The sequence below is a fragment of the Muscardinus avellanarius genome, assembly GCF_963383645.1.
Source record: "Muscardinus avellanarius genome assembly, chromosome: 4".
Lineage (NCBI taxonomy): Eukaryota > Metazoa > Chordata > Mammalia > Rodentia > Gliridae > Muscardinus > Muscardinus avellanarius.
This window is the reverse complement of record NC_137789.1, coordinates 131,939,652-131,958,598: the sequence shown is the minus strand read 5'-3', so window position 1 is coordinate 131,958,598 and position 18,947 is coordinate 131,939,652. Positions and strand designations below refer to the sequence as shown.

Below are 18,947 nucleotides of genomic sequence, written 5' to 3'. Positions count from 1 at the left end.
ACACTCAGGCCCACTTGTGTTAGGCTTTAAGTATTATGGTGCAGACATATACTATCAGATGTAAAGAAATAGATTTTCACATAAAATCATAGTATGGTTTCCTCTATACATTTGACCACTTGTAGGTTGATTATAAATCACTTGCAAATTGATCTTGAAAAAGAAATGAATAAAATTAACCTGGTGTCAGTGGTTGAAGATCCAAAGGAAACAGTTTTGCCAGAAACCTGTCTCAGGTAAGCTACCCCCCCCCAACTTGCTTTGTGCCTCAGTTTCTCCATATAAAAAATAGGGATCAAAAAGTTGACAATGAACAATAACAAAGTTTTCTGAAAACAGGGCCTGTTTTGTAAGGCCAAGGAGCAACTGGCACCCAGTACTGACCTGGAACATGGGGGAATGAAGAGCGTATTACACCTAGGAATGGAGGTCTCCTGGTTCAGCTCCTCCAGCCAACTCTGCCTGGGGGGATCGAGGAGGGCCAGGCCTCTGGGGGAGTTACCTTCACAAACTGCACGTCACTGAGGATGTGGACTGAGTAGTCAGGTGTGTAGAGGTTGTTGTTGCTGCTGCACAGCTGGGTGTTGCTCCCACCAAAGTCACTGCGCTCTCGGTTTGGAGACTCAGAGCGATTCAACCCGCTGCAGCGAGAAGGGGACCGGTTTACTGCAGACGGTGAGGAGGAAGGAAAGGAGAAAGAGAAAAGACAAGGAGGGGTGGGTGGGAGAAAAGAGAGGGGACAGAAAGAGGGAGAGAGAAGGTGCTATTTACTAGGTCCTACAGGACTGGCAGGCAGTGGTGGAGGGAAGGGGCCCTCACCTTCCCAGCAGAGCCCAGGAAGGAGTTGAGCTGTTTTGTTGATGTTGATTTCTACAAAGAGTTAACACTACCCCCTTGGCCTCTCCCACTGAGGAGTGGGGCATTTATTTCCCCCAGGCAGCAGCCAGAGGTGGTCCACTGCCTTTCTTGGGTCTTGTCTTCGGGTTAGGTGCAGAAGAATGGTGTAGGCACAAGGATCGTGCTGAGTTTGGGTTTACTATTCCAGATCATGAGACTCTTTATGGTGTTGAGGTATTGTTTGGAACCCCATGGCAAACCTTATTTCTGAAAGGCCAAGGCCTTAGGTTTCCCTTCAAAACCATCTGTCACATTATAGACAACCAGACCTCACAGTGCCATTACATTTTAGTGGGCACTGTGGTTCAGGTAACTCAGGTCTGCCCTGACATTAGCAAGATCTGGGACAAGAGTACAGACAAGGGCCCAAAAACATGGATAAAGAATTTATAAGTCATAACTCACATTAATAAACTTAAAATGTTTTATCTTGTCCTTGACGAATGTTCATCGCGACGTGTAAGGACACTTTGTCTCTTTAGGGTTTTGTGCTAGTACACAGGGCTGAGTGGAGGGAGCCAGGTTGGTCTTGGGTCCTGGACCCCCTCTACAGGGCTGCTGTGTGACGAATTCCAGGATCCTGGGTATCTGAAGTGTGGCCCAGCAGAAAGAACACAGGCTCTGGGTGCACACATCCCCAGGGCCCTGTGACCTCCCTGCCTTATCTAGAGGGGCAGGACTGAGGAGGGCCAAAGTGAGGCCCTTGAAAGTGCGGGCAAAGGCAGGCTTGCCCTTGGAAAGGCCTAAATAGGGACTGGAAAAATCCACAGGCTTTCTGCCAATGACCTCAGTGGGCAGTCAGCTTGTTTTTACATTTCTAAGGAATACTTTTTGAGAAAGTTCGATTAAGACCATGCCCCCAGGATCGATGGAAGAGAGGGTGCAGAAGGTGACCCCAGCATTAGCTCAACCATGGGCCAACCCCAGTGGGAGGCTGCCAAGCTCCACCCACCCCTACTTCCCAGTCGATGCCACTCTGCATTTCTTCCAAAAAAGAGCAATAGATTTAGTTTGGGTGTCTCAAATAGAGAAGTAAATTCTTTATAGATTCTGGTCCTTCCTTATTCAGGTTAGAACCTTGGGAATTTAACTGGAGATAATGCAGTTATCATTCAAAATACTTGATTAGCACCTATTTGGAGTGAGTCATGAAGGTTGACAATCTGGTTAGCTGCCAAGCTGTTATTGTCTGGCAAGCCTTGTAGCAAAAAGATTAAAATAACAATAGGCTGACTGGTTTCTCATTAGAACCATGATAATCACTGCTTTGATATGATTATAGGATTAAGGATTCCACTTCCATCCTATCCTGCTGTTGACTTACCTGCTGTTACTTAACTCAGAACCCTGGAAGTCCACCTTGACCCCTGCCGCAACCCAGACCATCTCAAGTCCTGACACCCCCACCTCCAACATGAGCTCCTTGGTCTCCTCTCATTCCACTGCCTTCACCTAGACCACAGCTTGGTGCCTCCCTATCATCTTATACAGTTGCCCCCTTATGGGTGGGGCATACATTCGAAGACCTCCAGTAGGTGCCTGAAACTGCCAACACTATGGACCTCTAGATATAATATGTTCTTCCTATACATACATACCTAAGAATAAGTTTATTTTGTAAATTAGAAACAATAGATTAACATTAATCTCTGTTAATTAAAAACAGAATAATTATAGCTGGGTGTGGTGGCACACACTTGTAATCCCAGCATACTAGAGGCTGAGACAGGAGGATCGTGGTTCACAGACAGTCTCAGCTACTACTTAGTGAGGCCCTGTGCAATTCAGTGAGACCCTGTTTCAAAATAAAGAATAAAAAATAGAGCTGGGGGTGTAGCTCAGAGGTATATGCCCCTGGGTTCCATCCCCAGTAACACACACACACACACACACACACACACACACACACACACACACACAGAGAGAGAGAGAATAATTATAACAATATGGTATAATAAATGTTTAAAATATGAATTATTTATTTTGAAATGTTCCATTTAATATTTAATATTGATTACTCACAGGTAAATGGAATCCTAAATAGTGAATCTGCTGATAAAAGCAGACCACCATAATCTGTTTCACCTCAGCTGTCAGAACCACATTTAGAAGACAGAAATTAACTTCCTATCATATATGAATAAACTCAAACTCCTCACCTTGGCCCCTAATGGCCCCTGGCCTAGCCCTGGCTTTCCTGTCTGTCCTCCTCTTGGGCCTCCCTGCCCCTCTCCTGCTTTGCTCTGGCCCTCTGGCATCCTTGGGCCTCCTCAACCACACAAGCTTCCTCAACCTCAGCAGATGCCCTCCCCCTCCACCACCTGTCAAGGCCACTCACATCTCCATCTGCAGCTCTCACTGCAGAAGCTGCCTTCTCCAAAGACCTTGGCTGGCCACCTTCTGAAGGGTCCTGGATCACTGCCCCTGTTTATTTCCTCAAAATGCTTTTCACAAGTATTAATCAATTATACATTTGTTTATGTATTAGGTCTGCTTGCTCTAAGTTCTGGGAGGGTAGAGACCTTATCTTTCCTGGTTCTCATCACTGTACACCTAGTACCTAGCATTGTGCCTGGCCGATGGTAGGAACTCAGTCAAATGATGGTGTGAACAAATCCATACCTCGGGGTCCCTTAAGGGATATTAATTTAGAATCTAAGTTTTGCTAAAAAAAAAAAAAAAAGCTTCAGAACTCTTAAATCATCCTGGAATCAGAACACTTTTGTCTACAGATTAGTCATTCTGGGGCAGGAGACCTCTCCAAGAAGCTAGGGGTGGTAGCAAGACAACAGGAGGGCAGCTACATAGAATTAAAAGAAGCTTCCGGCCTTGGCCTATAACTTGCCGAGGCCACAGGGAGCACAGGATGCTCTCCTCTTTGTTTAATCAAACGGGGGTCCTGGAGTCATGTATCCAGGGCCTCCTTATCACTGGGTGAGGATAAACTAGACCATCCTCCAGAGTGACCGAGGACTGACAGGGACAGTGCCATTGTCACAGAGAATACAGTGAAGCCGCGGTGATTGTAGGTAGTAATGGTTATTAGGCAGAGCAAGGTGCATTTCAATCCTGGCTCTGGCTTCTTGGCTAGCCTTATTTGTGGCTGTCCAGGATGGGGCTGGCTAAGTGAGCACTCTTTCCCCTAGGCTAGTTGTGGAGGAGGCAGGCAGTCTTGCAGAGAAACAACTTTGGCATGTGAGTGATGTCTATAAAAATATATTCTGACATGGTGGGTCTCATTCTCAACTCCGTTTGGACAGGAACAAGGGGAGGGAATGGAAACAGGGCCTGTGGCTTCAGTGATCCTGAGGAAGCACTGCCACGCCTGTGTAACCCTCCACTCTAACTGGCTGCATATGGGACTCATACGGCCTACACCAGCTATTCCACACCCTCATCCCTCTGTCATGACTCAAGGTACATTCAGGAAGGATGGCAGGGAAACAGTCCTCTTATCTACTAAACTCTTCCCATCCACAGGAGTTCTGCCAGAATCACTTCTATCCTTGCTGGAAACCAGGGCAACAACTACATCTTAACTCCCCACAAAGCTCTCATTCTCTCACAGGCACCCAATACACCCTGTTGCCATTCACAGGGACTCCCGTGTCAAACACACTCTATATCATGAGGAGAAATGTGTCTTTATTTCTTCTCCTAGTAAATACCCCACTGAAGTGTTATTCATAAAATCCCAAAGGATTCCCAACACCAAAAGATACAGCTGTCTCACAGGGGTTGGGTCTAGCCAGGCATGGTGGTGTATGCCTTTAATCCCAGTACTTGGTAGGATAGGAGGATTGCAGGGCAACTTAGTGAGACTCTGTTTCAAGACAAAATATACAATAGGGCTGCGGATGTAGCTTAGAAGTAGAATGTCTCAGGTTGGGTCTCTAAAGCAATTTTTAAAAGAAAAAGGAGCCTTTATTTAGTGGCAAGGCCTCAGCTCCTCCGAGCGCTGCACAAGATCAATGCTTTCCTGCCCCAGAGCCTGACATTCCTCAATAGGTAAGATGCTGATGACTCGGCAGTTTGTAATTGTGCACAGACACTCAGAGGTCTTGGAGCAAGCTAAATGGAAATGCTTTTAATAAAAAAGGAGAAGAAATCAGTAACAGACGAGTGTCCCAGCAGCATGGCAAACTAGTTCAAGTTGTATAATTCCCCTTGGCATTCCCTAAGAGCACGGAGGCACAGCTTGGGGGAGTGAAACAATAAGGAAAATCCTAAGTATAGTGCAGAGGTCTGCAAGGAGACAGATCAAACAGCAATGTATAAAACCAACAGCAGGACCTGTCAAATGAGGTAGGCCAGGCAACCAACATGTTCCTGGCACACGTCTGCTCCTACATCCTATCTCCAGGTTAGCCCTGGTTTGACTGCGTGGTAGGGAGCAGGATTTTCTGCTCTGGGTCCCCAGTTGCTATGGAGAAGTTTGGCAGACTTTATTCCTGTGGCCTTTGAGTAGTCAGTCTGCAAGAGATATGTTTCTGGGCTGATAGATTGGAGTTACTGAGGCTGGAGAAGAAAACACTGGGATAAAATTGGGTGAGTTGGGAGGGAGGATGTGGAAGAGGATTTTGCAATGCACTTGAGGCTGGACGAAATCTCTCACTCTGCACTAATAGGCCGTGGCCCCCAAAACTTACGGCTCCGGCTTGCTTCACTTGAGACACCACTATTCATGCAGTTTTTACAACCCTATTCAGGAAATAGCACCCAAGATAGAGAATTAGAATGCCCTCCTGCCCTTTTGAGTGTGGGGATGTGAGGAAGAAAGAGGACTCAGTGTCTGTCTGTCTGTCTACATCTTTTGGAGCATCTCAGTGAGGGATGAGGGAAAATAGCTTCTGTTGGTCATGGCCACTGTGCTATGGGCCATCTGTGTTTTCCAATTAGATGGGGGAGTATACATAGGCTTATAAGAGTACAAACTAGAATTATGAAAATGCTTCATTCTGTGGTAGTTTTCAACATCAGACCACCAAATGTCCAAAGCCAGCCCTCTGTCAAAGCTCAACGTGAACTCTGCAAGTCAGCCCAAGTTACGATCCCAGATGAACTCGATCACGTTACATGAAGCTCTAATGGTTCCCAAATGTTTACTATGCAAGAACCAACCCAAAGGAATATTTCCACTTGCCACATTTTGCAAAGTAGGAAAATTATTTTTAGGGACTCCCTGAATATTCTGGGAGAGAATTCCATTGTCTTTGATCTTAGAATATTATGGATGGACAACTGAAAATTAAAAAAGAACCCTTGCTTTTGACATCTTTCCTGTCTCTGTGTTTTTGTGAATTTGGAAAAGATTGTCATGAGCAAGTCAACATTATCTCCACCATCAGGAGAAGAAAGAAATAATAAATGTGGGGAGAAGAAATAATAACTAATCAGAAATTTCATTTTTAAATAAAAGCACCTGCAAAGTTGTCTAATTACAGCATACGCTAGAGGTAATCTATAAACCACTCTCCTCTCTTTATCTCAAACTAAGGTTCAAATAGAAAGGAACGTCATATGGATAGTGATTTGCAATTACATGCTCAATATTTTTTATAGTATTTGGTGCAAGGACCCCTGGTCTCAGTCCAGTGTGAAGTAGTGTATTTTTTAGCTTGACTAATGTGAGTAAGTCATAACCCTGAGGAGGCACAAAATGCCTACATTCAGAGGCTGCAGCAAGGCTGCTCTCCTGTTACCTTCCTGGGTAACAGGAGAGCAGGATCTAAAAGACTTGGATTTCAGTTTTCATCCCTCTATCTACTTACTACACATATAGCACTGACCCAATGGCTTATTTTCTCTTTTTCCCTACTTACTGTTTTCCAAGAATAATTTCTATCTCCCAAGATGGATGTGGAGGGTCAAATAAACTAATAACAGCTTTTTTTTTGGTGGTACTGGGGTTCCTGGAAGCCCTTCTACCTCCGGGCTACACTCCCAGACCTATTTTACACTTTTTAAATTTGGAAACAGGGTCTCTTAAGCCAGTGAGGCTGGCTCTGAACCAGCGCAATCCTCCTGTCTCTGCCTCCCAGACCTATTTTACACTTTTTAAATTTGGAAACAGGGTCTCTTAAGCCAGTGTGGCTGGCTTCGAACCTGCGCAATCCTCCTGTCTCCGCCTCCCGAGTGCGGGGATTACAAGCGTGCGCCACCACGCCCGGTGCCAGCTTTCTTTTTAAACCTAAAGCATTTATTAATTTCTAGGACTAATTTTTTCCTTGTGTAGATGGGGCTAAGACTTAATATATGCCAGGTGTGGTGGCACTTGCCTGTAATCTCAGTACTCGGGAGGCTGAGGCAAGAGGATCTCAGGTTTGTAGCCAGCTTCAGCAAGGAGTGAGGCCCTCTGCAACTTAGTGAGGCCCTGTTTGAAAATTAAAAAAAAAAATAGGGCTGGAGTGTAGTTCAGAGGGAGAATGCCCCTGGGTTTAATCCCTAGCCCCAAAAAGAAAAAAGAAAAAAGAAAAAAAAAAGAAAAAAAGGACTTTATATGTAAATTTATATTTCTTTTTTTTTGGGGGGGTACTGGGGTTCCTGGAAGCCCTTCTACCTCTGGGCTACACTCCCAGACCTATTTTATACTTTTTTATTTGGAAACAGGGTCTCTTAAGCCAGCGAGGCTGGCTCTGAACCAGCGCGATCCTCCTGTCTCTGCCTCCCAAGCACGGGGATTACAAGCGTGCGCCACCACGCCCGGCATAAATTTATATTTCTGAATCAGAGATTAAGGATGGGGCCAGAGGTGGGCTTTTCCCCACAGAATCCAAGGCTTCTGAGGTTTCTTCTTTGGTAATATGGAACAGAACCCAGTGACAGAGGTTAATTCCATAGTGCAGTCCTAGGGTAGTCACCCAGTCACTGGGAAGGCTGGGTGGTTAACTATAGAGATCAGACCAAAGAAGGTGGGGAGGGAAGAGCCCAAGGAGGAGCAAGGCACTCCCTACTTCTTCTTTTCTCCAGTTTACCCAGCACTGCTCCACCCTGAAGGGTTAACACAGAGTAGGAAAACGGTGGCCTTGCTTTCACTTCTGTATCAGTGGGTTTCCTGTTGGGTTGAACACCCACAGTCATGGAGAATGGGGGAAGGGTTGAAAGAGCTCTTGGGAGCACATGGTGCCAGCCCGTGTTGGAATAGAAGTTTCAGCCCCTCCTTGAAGAGACTACCCAGAGAGAATGAGTCACTTTAATTGCTGTCTGACACTGGGTTGCCATGAAGTTTGTCACAAGAAATACTGACGAACTAGAATTAACCTTCCTTAAACTGGGAAATTATAATTAATCAGGTCATCCGGTTAATTGAAGGTTAAATTAAAAAGGAAAATATGATCCTGTTTTAATCCTTTTACATGAAAAAATATTTTAAAAATATGCATCTTCCCTTTCTGTGGAACATTCACAGCACACTTTTGGCATTCCCCAAGATTCACCGCATGTGAAGGACCTTGAAATTCCGTGATGTGGTCTTTTCTAATTTTGCTGGCATGCAGGAGTAGACCACTTAACTGGTGAGGGGGCCAGATTGGCATCTCACATCCACTAAACTATCTTGTATTCATCATGAAGGCATGAGCATGGAAAACTTTATTTCTTAGTGGAAAATCACCATCAAGCGAGAGAGAAAACTTTGGTGAAATTTGAGAAGGTGGTTAACTTGTCTTGAACAGATAAACATGGGAACCAGATGGTTTTGGGTGGAAAAATGTGATTTGGGAAAAGAAATAAGTCAACATAAATACTTCTGAAGTTGCAGAGATAGGGATTTGAGGTCTCAGGACACAGCCCTTTTCAATGTAAGAGTCTATTTTACAGATAGCAAAACATGAGTGGATTTTTTTTTTTTTTTGTGGTTCTGGGGTTGGAACCCAGAGGCTTTCTACCTCCAGGCTATACTCCCGGACCTATTTTATATATTTTTTTAAAAATTGGAAACGGGGTCTCACTAAGTTGCTAAGAGCCTCACTAAGTAGCCGAGGCTGGCTTAGAACCTGTGTGATCCTCCTGTCTCAGCCTCCCAAGCGCAGGGATTACAAGAGTGTACCACCACGCCCAGCATAGGTGGATTCTTTATGACTGAGGATATGGTGGGGCACTTTGGGATAAGGGATACAGATGGAAAGGCTATGGAAAACCAGACTTTTAACTGAAGGGCAATTTAACAATTTTGGTCATTACTTGCTCTATGAGCTTAAGAGATCAACCTTTAGAGATGAAAACAATATAATAGCAAATCACTATTTGCTCAGATTTATTGCATTCTACCCAGCCACTAAGAGGCTCACAGCTCTGTAAGGCATGGCAGTGCATGCCTAAAATCCCAGTACTAGGGGGGCGAGATGGGAGGATTGCAGGGTTGTAGCCAGCCTCGGCTACTTAGTGAGTCTCTCATCAAGTTAACGAGACCCTGTTTCAAAATAAAAAATAAAATAGGGCCGGGGATGTAGCTTGGAGGCAGAGTGTCCTGGGTCCAATCCCCAGTATCCCTCCTCACTCCCCCTCATCCTCACCCTCCCCCAAAAAAGAAAGAAGAAAAAAGAAAACCAGCAATTTTAATTTAGTTAACATGAGAGGGTAGACCTAATGGAAAGTTGTATTTAAATGTTTACTTATAGCATCCTTTGTGTGAGCAGAGCCAGAGGGAATAAGACCATCATGTAACACATTACTAAGAAGAGGGGGATGGGTTAGAGGCTAGCTAAAGGCTGAGGCCACAGAGAAGGGAAAAGAAAAAGGTGTAGGAATAAAGCATAGGGTTCCATTATTTCTTCCTATTTTTCTCCTGCTGTGTTCCTCATCCTTCCACTCTGTAGTCAGACAAATGATGAGAAAAAACTCACACTCTCTCTCATCCTGCCATTCATTTTCTCTATGTATGTACACAGATACATCCTGGGAGGAATAATTCATAAATGATGCTACTGAACCAGCACTATGCTCTAGTTTTGGCAGTGTCTGTTGGGAGAGACTAGTTTTCATGCAGGAGTGGGAGAGAGGGGCGGGGAGGGAGGGAGAGAGAGAGAGGAGAAGAGAGGAGAGGAGAGAGGAGAGAGGAGAGGAGAGAGGAGAGAAGAGAGAGGAGAGAGGAGAAAGGAGAGAGAAGAGGAGAGAGGAGAGGAGAGAGGAGAGAGGAGAAGGGAGGAGAAGGGAGAAGGGAGAAAGGAGAGGAGAAGGACCAAAGTCCTCTTGCAAACCCCATTGGCTCTACAGAGACCCAAGACACCATGCATGTTTACCTGGGGAGCCTGCCAGAGAGTCCCCTCTGCTGAAGGCGAAGGTACGCGACACAGAGACGGGCACTAGAGAGTGAGGGGCCAAGGATATGTGAGTGGCAAAGGGGAAGATAAACACAAAAGGAAAGAGACAGAGAAAAGAGGGTGAGACAGTCTGTTCCTGGATCTTCACAATATCACATTTCTCAGCAAAAAGGAATCTAGTGTCTGATAACATGGGGATTGCATCTGTGTATAAAGATCTCTTATCTCTCCAGAAAGATAAGAAAGTAAAATGGACTTTGCTGGAGGTTTTCTGAAAAGATGTTTAATAATCTCGTAGAGAATCTGAGGCCAATGACAAACACAGGCAGTGGCCTGGTGGGGCGCAGGTAGGCAGCATCCTCTCTGGAGTACCCACCTCGAGCCCCGCCCTGCAAGCCCACCAGGCTTCCCAGCTGCCCTAGGCATCCTGCTGTACTCCTGGAGGACACGAGCACAGAGATCCCATCCAGAAGCCCAGAAGCCAAGCACATGCTCCTGCTACAGCCATCCCAGAGGAAGCTGGACCCCGCCTGGGACTCCTAGACACACACCCTCCTCTGTTTCTGGTGCTGGGGAGGAACTGTACACTGCTAAAGGATCCTCACCAAGGAAGGGCAGCATTCTAGTGGCTTTAATGCGAGTCAACTCAAGTCAGTTAAATAGATCACTTCTTAGCAGATGCAAGTGCTTCAAAGCACCTCTCTTTCTGCCCCCTTTTCCTTCTCTTTCTTTTTCCATGGAGTCGGAAGTGGTCCATCTTGATTCTGACCAAGTGCTGTTCTGCATGGGAATCTGTCTTCCCCAGTCTTATCTAATTTTCCTTCTAATTTTTTCCTTCTAATTTTCCTTGGAGTCCCTTCCAAGGAGCCAAATGAAGCCAGTCTGTAGGTGGAGGCACATGGAAATAGGCACCTTCTGTGGCCATATTTTCTACACCAAGGGATTTAATATGAAATTACTTATCCATGCAGGAGTGGGAGAGTGGAGCTTTTTACCTACCTGATGATCATTAGTACTGACATGAGATGTTAATGAATATCTGAACAGGCCTCTTATGTTGCAAAACACATTAGAGTAAGAAACCACATGGTCTCAAGGAGAACTGGAGTTCTTATTAAATTAGAAGTATACGCCACTAAACAGACGCGAGATGTGTTCTTTCCCCACTGTGCATGTCTGTGTGCATCTGTTCTGGCAACCCTGAGCTCAGGCACGATTCCTCCAGAGAGCCAGGCTCACTCACCCTGGATCTCCTGGGTTCCCTGGCAATCAGAACCAACATAAAGGAGATAGTTTAGACTGTGTTCTGTTGCTCCACCCCGGAAAGCCAAAGTCCATAGATCACAGGACCAGGGTTTTGGCAAACTCTTTCTTTTACTCTCTCCCTCAGAGGCTAAATAAGCTGTAGGCTGGCTTCAAAGACAAGGGGAGTTTGCTGGGTCAAGACCTTATAAGACTTTGTTTCCCTGTGGTTTAGGATAAAGCTCTCCCTCAACCCACAAGCTGAAGTTCTTAGTGAAAGATGCTGTTGGGTGGCTGGAGCTTGGGCTGAGCCTCCACCTAGGGAAACAGCCCTGGGGTGTGGGCAGCCTTTGAAGTTATTTCACACTTAACTCCCCCAACCCCCATGGAGGAGGGTGTGAGGGAAGATGGAAAATGTCTCTTTATCCCTATTGGCTAATATTACTTTTTTCTCCTAAAAATTTATGAAGATGCTCAGAAGCATGGGAGGGAAAGAGAACTTAATTCTTCCATTTAGTTAACTGGTTTTGAAGGAGAGATCAGTGTTGTTAAGATTATTCTTGTTTCATTGGTAAAATTAAAGGTCTTGGTAGATAGAACTAGAAATCAGATATTATCTTCCATCTTTCTGTCTGTCTGTCTGTCTGTCTATCTATCTATCTATCTATCTATCTATCTATTTTTTAAGAAAAGAAGGCCATCTAAATTGGGCAGGATGGGGACCTTATGAGGACCGCTCACACTGGCACTCTCTCTCTTTTCCCTACAGAGTTTCCATCTCATTTGTATTCTGGAAAAGTCAGAGCACAGCCAACATTTTTAGGAACATATCAGAGTCCCAGAAATATGCCCTAATGTGATGACGGATGGTAGAAATCTTTTGGGAATGAAAGTTTATTCAGTCCTGTAGCCCATCCCCCATCCATCCAGCATCCTTATTTTGATTTCTGGCACTTCCGTCATCATCAACTTTACTTGAGATTTGTTCATTTACAAAGTAATGTATGATTTTTCTTTTTTTTTAGACATATCCTTCAACTCAAGTTCTGTAACCTCTTAGGTGTGGCAGGTACTTATACTTCATTTCAGCCATCTGCTGGGCTGCAAAGTAAAAAAGCATGGTAAATTCCTTGTAATTCTATGTAGCTGCACTGTGGAACAAAAGGGATCTAAACATCTGTATTCATTGTGCTGTGCGATCTTTCAGAACACCAGGATGCGTCTAGGTAACTCAGCAACTTGCTGGATGATAGGGAGAAAATTAGTTCCTTAGTTTTTCTCATCTTAAAACGGTTATCCTTTGCTATGTTCTAAGAATTGTGATGTCAGGGTCCGGGACCCGCTGATAAATCCCAATATAAAGACTACGCAAAACCTTTGTTATGATGAGAGGAAACACCCCTTTTGGCACTAAAGCTGCCACTGTAAATGCTACCAGCTGAAAGGAATGCAGAACTCAGACCAGTGGAGGGAAAATGTACAGAAGGAATTCTTTCAGAGTCACACTTTTATCATGAAAAACGCCATGCCCTCCAAACACAAGTGCACTCAGTAACTACACAGGAAACTCAAGAAGGTACAGCACAGAAGGGACAGAGCGAGAAGCCATCAGCCCTGTGCCAGGCCCTACGAGCAGCATGCACGGCCAGCTGGCACCCACCTTCTCACCAGCTGAGAGGTGGTGAGCGAGGAGAGAAAGCAGATAAGCAACATATTGCACCAGCCTGAGATTCACACTGCCAAATCTCATAGTCACTTCTTACTGAGCATTAATGTCACAGACACAATAATGACACATGAGAGTTTTCAAGTAAAGGCGAGGGTGAAGTTTCCTTGCAGAGAAGGAAAGGCAGGATTTCCACCAAAGCACATAAATCCCCTCCCCGCATGCCCTGGCAGGTGGCAATAAGTGGTGCCTCCGCTCACAGAATGACCCCCCCCCCCCACACACACCATTTATTACTTGCACGGGAGCAGAGAAGCCACAGTAAACATTCCAGACACAGAACCGAAGCCCCCATGGTATCTGGGTACCTGGCAGGAGGCAGTGATCCTGGCAGAGGTACTACAAAAAGGCTGCCAGAGTTTGTGTTAGCCCAGCCTAGGCTCAAAGTGCTCGGTCCAGGTCCCCAGAGCGGGCTGAGGCAGGACCTTGATGGGGAGGATGAGGACGGGGTTTGAGATATACATACGAAAGGCGGAGGATCCAGTCAGGCTCCCGATCTTCCGTACGTCACTGTCTAAGGACAGAAGGATGCAGATGAAGAGGCAATTCAGAAAACATACCTTTTTATGGGAATCTCCCCTTTTAGTCCACCCTTAGCACCAATGGATCCCATGAAAGCCAGGCAATCAAATGAGAGGGCAGGAATTGAGGGTAAAAAGCAAAAAGCAAAATAAAGCTATATTTTCATGCTGAAAAATCCCACTCCCCATCCCCAACACTTGATGTGATTGTTTTTTTTTTTTCTAATTTAATTTTTAAGCACAAACTCTCAATGAAAATTGATTCTTATGCCCATTTTGCAGAGGAGAAAACTAAAGCCAAGGAAGTTAATTAAATGGCTTGTCTAGGATCTGTAGTAAGACTCAAAAGAGGAGCCTAGATGACTTTTCCATCATAACCCATTGCTTCCCAATATTGCCTCCCAAGCTATGGCTTAGACACTGGAATACCTGAGCAAGCAGTGGTCATGATGGCAGGGACACCGTAGTAGGTAAAGGCTCCATTCTCGAAGCGAAGGCCTTCCTTACCAACCTCCACTTCCACTTTACCCTGGAGAAAGAAGGAATTTACTGAGGGTATGTGTGAGTACTTCCAGGTCTACTTAATAGGACCCTAAGCACTTCTGCTTGGATGACAAGCAGACTTATGTTATCACATGGCAGGACGAATTCTGTCCAGATTTATGTTTCAGAAGTAGCACCTCCAACTTTGGTAGCTCTCTGCAGCAAATTCATTGTTTCATTGTTCATAAAGCAGCATCCAGCCATGAATAACCAAGCTCTCCTTCTTGGTAATCATCCTCTCATGACACAGGTCCAAGCACCAGCTAAGCCAGGGACCCAGAAACTCCCCACCAGCTTCATCTGGGATTTGACTTTTTCTTTTTTCAATATTGGGGGTTGAACCCAGGGGCATTCTACCACTGAGCTACATCCTCAGCCCTTATAATTTTTAAATTTTGATACAAGGTCTTGCTATACTGCCCAGGCTGGCCTTGAACTTAAAATCCTCTGCCTTAGCCTCCCTAGTAGTTGGGACTACAGGTATATGCCATTATGCCTAGGTAGATCATTTAAATAAAAACCTGATTGAAATAAAACCTCATCTCAAACAAAGCTTGTTGAATTCATCATAATGATGGTGATAGAGGTAGTGTATGGTATATGTCTATGGATCTGAGGCTGTTATGTATACCACATGGATTTTCGTGCAGTCAGCCCCACAACCCATGGGATCCACACTATTTTTGTCACCAACTTATAGATGCATCAATTTTGAGGTTTAGAAAGGTTAAATGTTAACTTGGTCAAAGATAATTAGGAAATGACAATGTTAATTTTGAAGGCAGATCTTTTCAATTTCCAAGCCTAGCCTCTTGCTACAGATTTTATTCCCTTCACATTTTATTTGAAAACTAAATTTTCATTAAGCATAAAGGATAAAGACTTGTATTGTTCATTATGTTACATGAACAATGCAGCAGGATCCATATCAATTTCCAATAGTGAAAAATGTGATTCCATTTTTGAAGAGGAAAGGTCAGTTTATTGAGATGATTTGGAAAGATGTATGTGAGTCAAAGAGTGTCAGAGCAGAGAGGCTGTGGTAGGCTCTGACTGAGGGAGTCATTCCTAAGTTACTGTGAGCTTTCCTGAGATCCTAAAACCATCACTGTGTTTAGGGTCCATTGGATTATGTTGGGAAGATACCGGGAGTGAGTGATGAGCTCCCGGCAGGGCCAGGACAGGGCGCACACTTATTTAAGACTGGCTACCCACACCCCCAGGCAGGAGGTGATAGTCTTCATGTGAGTTCTGGGAAAACGCCACCCATCTTTCACTTGGTCATTTGCTCCCTTCCTGGCTCCAAAGATGGAAAAGATTCAAGGGACTACAAAGGCTGGACATGGATGTGAGAATGAATGTGTTCCAGGTGCTTCCAGAAGGCAGAGCAAGGACCAATGCAGAGCTCAGAGATGGTGACAGAAGAAAGGGTTTAAACTAGAACTGTCCAGCTGGGCATTGTGGCCCATGCTTGTAATCCCTGTGCTTGGGAGGCTGAGACAGGAGGATTACACAGGTTCTAAGCCAGCCTCAGCTACTTAGTGAGGCTCTCAGCAACTTAGTGAGACCCTGTTTCCAAATAAAAATATTAAAAAAATAGGTCTGGGAGTATAGCCTGGATGTAGAAAGCCCTTGGGTTCCACCCCCAGCACCACCAAACAACAACAACAAAACAAAACAAAATCCAAAACAAAAAACAAAACACAAAACAAAAAAACAAGAACTGTCCAAAGTTGGGAAGGCAGTGGATGGGTCCACTGTAGGGGATACTCAGAGTCAAGGAGGTATCAAGGACTCAGCAAGGGAGTAGTTTTGGAAATTAAGCAGCAGAGCCCCTGGACGGGAGAGGTGCTCACTCTACCCCACCCCGAACATTGCTTGTGGGTCATGCAGAAAGGCAGTCAGCCAGGTCTTGGCTTCACTGCTGGAGGCAGGGCCATGCCCTTCACCCTGCAGCTGCCCTCCTCTTGCCCCAGGAGCTCCCTTATCTGGCTACTCACCTGTAGAAGCAGCACAAAGTAATCCACAGGGTGGTTGCGCTGGTAAAGGTAGTGTTCTGGGGCTTTCTTGTTCTTCTCATCAAACTTCAGCTCCTGGATCACGTTGGGATGTTTCAGAAGCCGGAGCAGGATCTTCTCCGAAAGGTACAAAGACTTAAAGGGCTCCACTTCTAGGGGACAGTGGGAGGCAGGGAGGGATAAGCACCTTCCTTGTCTTCCTCACTCTAGTAGCGGCAAATGGGAGGAGTCAGAGTGGGAGCAACTGGGGCTGTCTAAACTGCCCCCGTCATGCCCCTGGGTACCAGGCTGGCTGGGCATTTGTAGTTCCTTGAGGTGGGGGATCCTAAGCCCAACTGAGCATCTCAGGGCTTTATTCATGCCTTCTGGGACTGTGTGTCCCTATGACAGCATCTCAGGATACAGAGGTCACCATTTTGGAAATGTCTATTTTGTTATTAATTTTCTCTATGATTTTATTTAAAGTTGGGCATGAATAACTAAGCCATGTAGGCAACAAGTACATTAATATTATAATAGAATGAAATACAGAAAATTTAATCTGGCTTATTTACATGACATACACTTCTTGGAGGAAATGAAATCCCAAGGTAACAGAGACAGGTAATTATCTAAGTGATAAGTCATCAATAAAGTGAAGCATCATGAATAGTATATACATATTAATATATTGTTATGTATTTATGCTACCTACACTAAACAGATTCAACTGTTTTGCTCTGAGAAATTAGCCAATAGTTAAAGAAATCTGCATCAAGAACTAGATTACATACGAAAATCCTACTTTAGAGAAGCTCTGCCTTAAAATTTCCTACTTTTTAGCTCCTGGAATGGTAGGACTAGCTTGCGCTCATTACATATCCAATAAATATAAGCTCTATTAATTAAATATTGAACTCAGTGGTGGATCTGATCATCTAGGTCAGCACTTCAGTTAGGGATGGGTGAGAGGCTCAGAGGGTTCAAACACACTACCTTTTTCACAAGAAGGAGTTTATCTTTAGATCCTCTCACCTTTTCTTTCGGAAGGCTCTGAGATTCACAATCCATTTCTATTTTAAGAACTCTCTGAGCCCATACATCTCTCTGCTCTCAGGCCCCTACATCTCCTGGAGGGCACTGGACCCAGGGTTTTTTTTTGGGTAGCACAATGCCTTTCCCTCTGGGGCAAATGTTCTGGGCATCTTACAAAGAAGGGGATGAGGGTCAGGCTCCAGGCAGGACACAAGCCAAAGAAGGGGAAGTGCATCGATGCTTTCTTTAGCTCTCAAGTAGAAGAGTCAAGCACGCTCACTTTTTCCGCTGTGAGATCAGCCTGGAGTTCAGCAGGACAGCGCCTGGCAACCTGTTGTCCTATGGTGGGCACCTTGCTCCTAGCACAGTGGTTCTAGGTTCTGCTGGACCCACTCTAGGTAGAGGCTGGGGCTGGGGCCAAGGACCTACCTGTGGCCATGAAGCGGTGTGTGGCCAGCAGAAGCTGTGGCGAGACCTTCACCCTCATCTCTGAGTCGGAGAGCTTAAACAAGGAGAAGTCTTGCCGCTTCCTCTCCCGGTGTGGGACCCTCTGCTTTTTCCGGTTGTCAGCTGCAGGGTCACAGGGGACAGATTGCAGCTATCTCAGAATCACTGTTGGTCTCTGGAGGCTTTTCTGGGGTCATGGGGGTTAAAGCCTTTGAGACCATACACATTTCTGCAGTGCCAGCTATTGAGGACATTAGGACATCTCTGCCCCAGGGAGTGGAAGGTTTCTGACAAGGGATGGCAGGTGAAGGGCAGCCCTAATCTCAGTGTTAACTTGCGCTTAGGTAGTAGATGGCAGAAAGGGGGAAAAGCTGGGGTGGCGTTCCCAAGTCCAGGGTTCTAGGGCTAGTGCTCTTCCTTAGCTCTGCAACCTTTCTAAGCATTACAGCTTTTGTTTTTATTATTACTAAATGTTTTTGGGCCCCTGTATAGATTTAATAATAAATCATCTACTTATCTGGTGTCACTATTAGGAGACTCTAACAGGAGTCCCCATGTGAAAGAGCTTATACAAAGTCATGCATCTTGCCTGGCGTGGTGGAGCATGCTTGTAATCCCAGCATTCCAGGAGGCGGAGACCGGAGGATCGCAGTTCATGGATAGCCTCAGCTACTTACTGAGGCCCTTAGAAACTCAGTGAGACCTTGTTTCAAAAATTAAAAAAAGACTAAAAAATAGGGCTGGGGGTGTAGCTTGGAGGTACAGTGCTCCTAGGTTCCATCCCTGGTACCAAAAAAAAAAAAAAAAAAAAAAAAAAAAAAAAAAAAAAAACCTCCAAAAAACAAAAATACAAAGTCATGTACCTTGAGGGCCTGGAATTCTAGGCATTGAGGGGGTGGTGAGGCCCAGGGTGTTTCTGCCTCTGTCCTCCTCAACTCCCCAGAACCTGCTGTTTTAAACTATGCTCTGAGTAGTTCCTGAGGCGTGCCACCCTCTTCCCAGCCACAGTTCTCCTGCTTCAACCCCAGCTCCTCCACTGGCAGAGAATCAGAGGAAATATAAGGGGAAATGCAAGGTGAATAAGAATGGACCTATAATCTACCAAGGCAGGTTCCTTAGGGGGGCCCTAGGCAGGGACTGGAACCTCCAAGGGCCTATATATTAGGCATGTGATTACTGATTGGGAAATTTTGCCTTTCTAATTTAATATTGTTCTCATTTATTTCTTTATGCTTGTCCCTGTTATACTGATATTTAGTGGGGGGAATGTTTTCTTTTC

At 45.1% G+C, this 18,947-nt stretch overlaps 1 protein-coding gene across 1 annotated transcript in view; it reads right to left on the bottom strand.

Moving 5' to 3' along the window:
• CNNM1 (cyclin and CBS domain divalent metal cation transport mediator 1) overlaps positions 1-18,947 on the bottom strand; it is a gene marked incomplete at both ends in the record, with an annotated part of 61,660 nt that overhangs the window by 11,819 nt on the left and 30,894 nt on the right. Inside the window, 6 exons of the mRNA XM_080694848.1 lie at positions 503-666; positions 10,137-10,199; positions 13,592-13,639; positions 14,076-14,175; positions 16,190-16,359; positions 17,651-17,791. Coding sequence (XP_080550974.1) covers positions 503-666; positions 10,137-10,199; positions 13,592-13,639; positions 14,076-14,175; positions 16,190-16,359; positions 17,651-17,791 — 686 coding nt within the window. The remainder of the gene's footprint in view (positions 1-502; positions 667-10,136; positions 10,200-13,591; positions 13,640-14,075; positions 14,176-16,189; positions 16,360-17,650; positions 17,792-18,947) is intronic.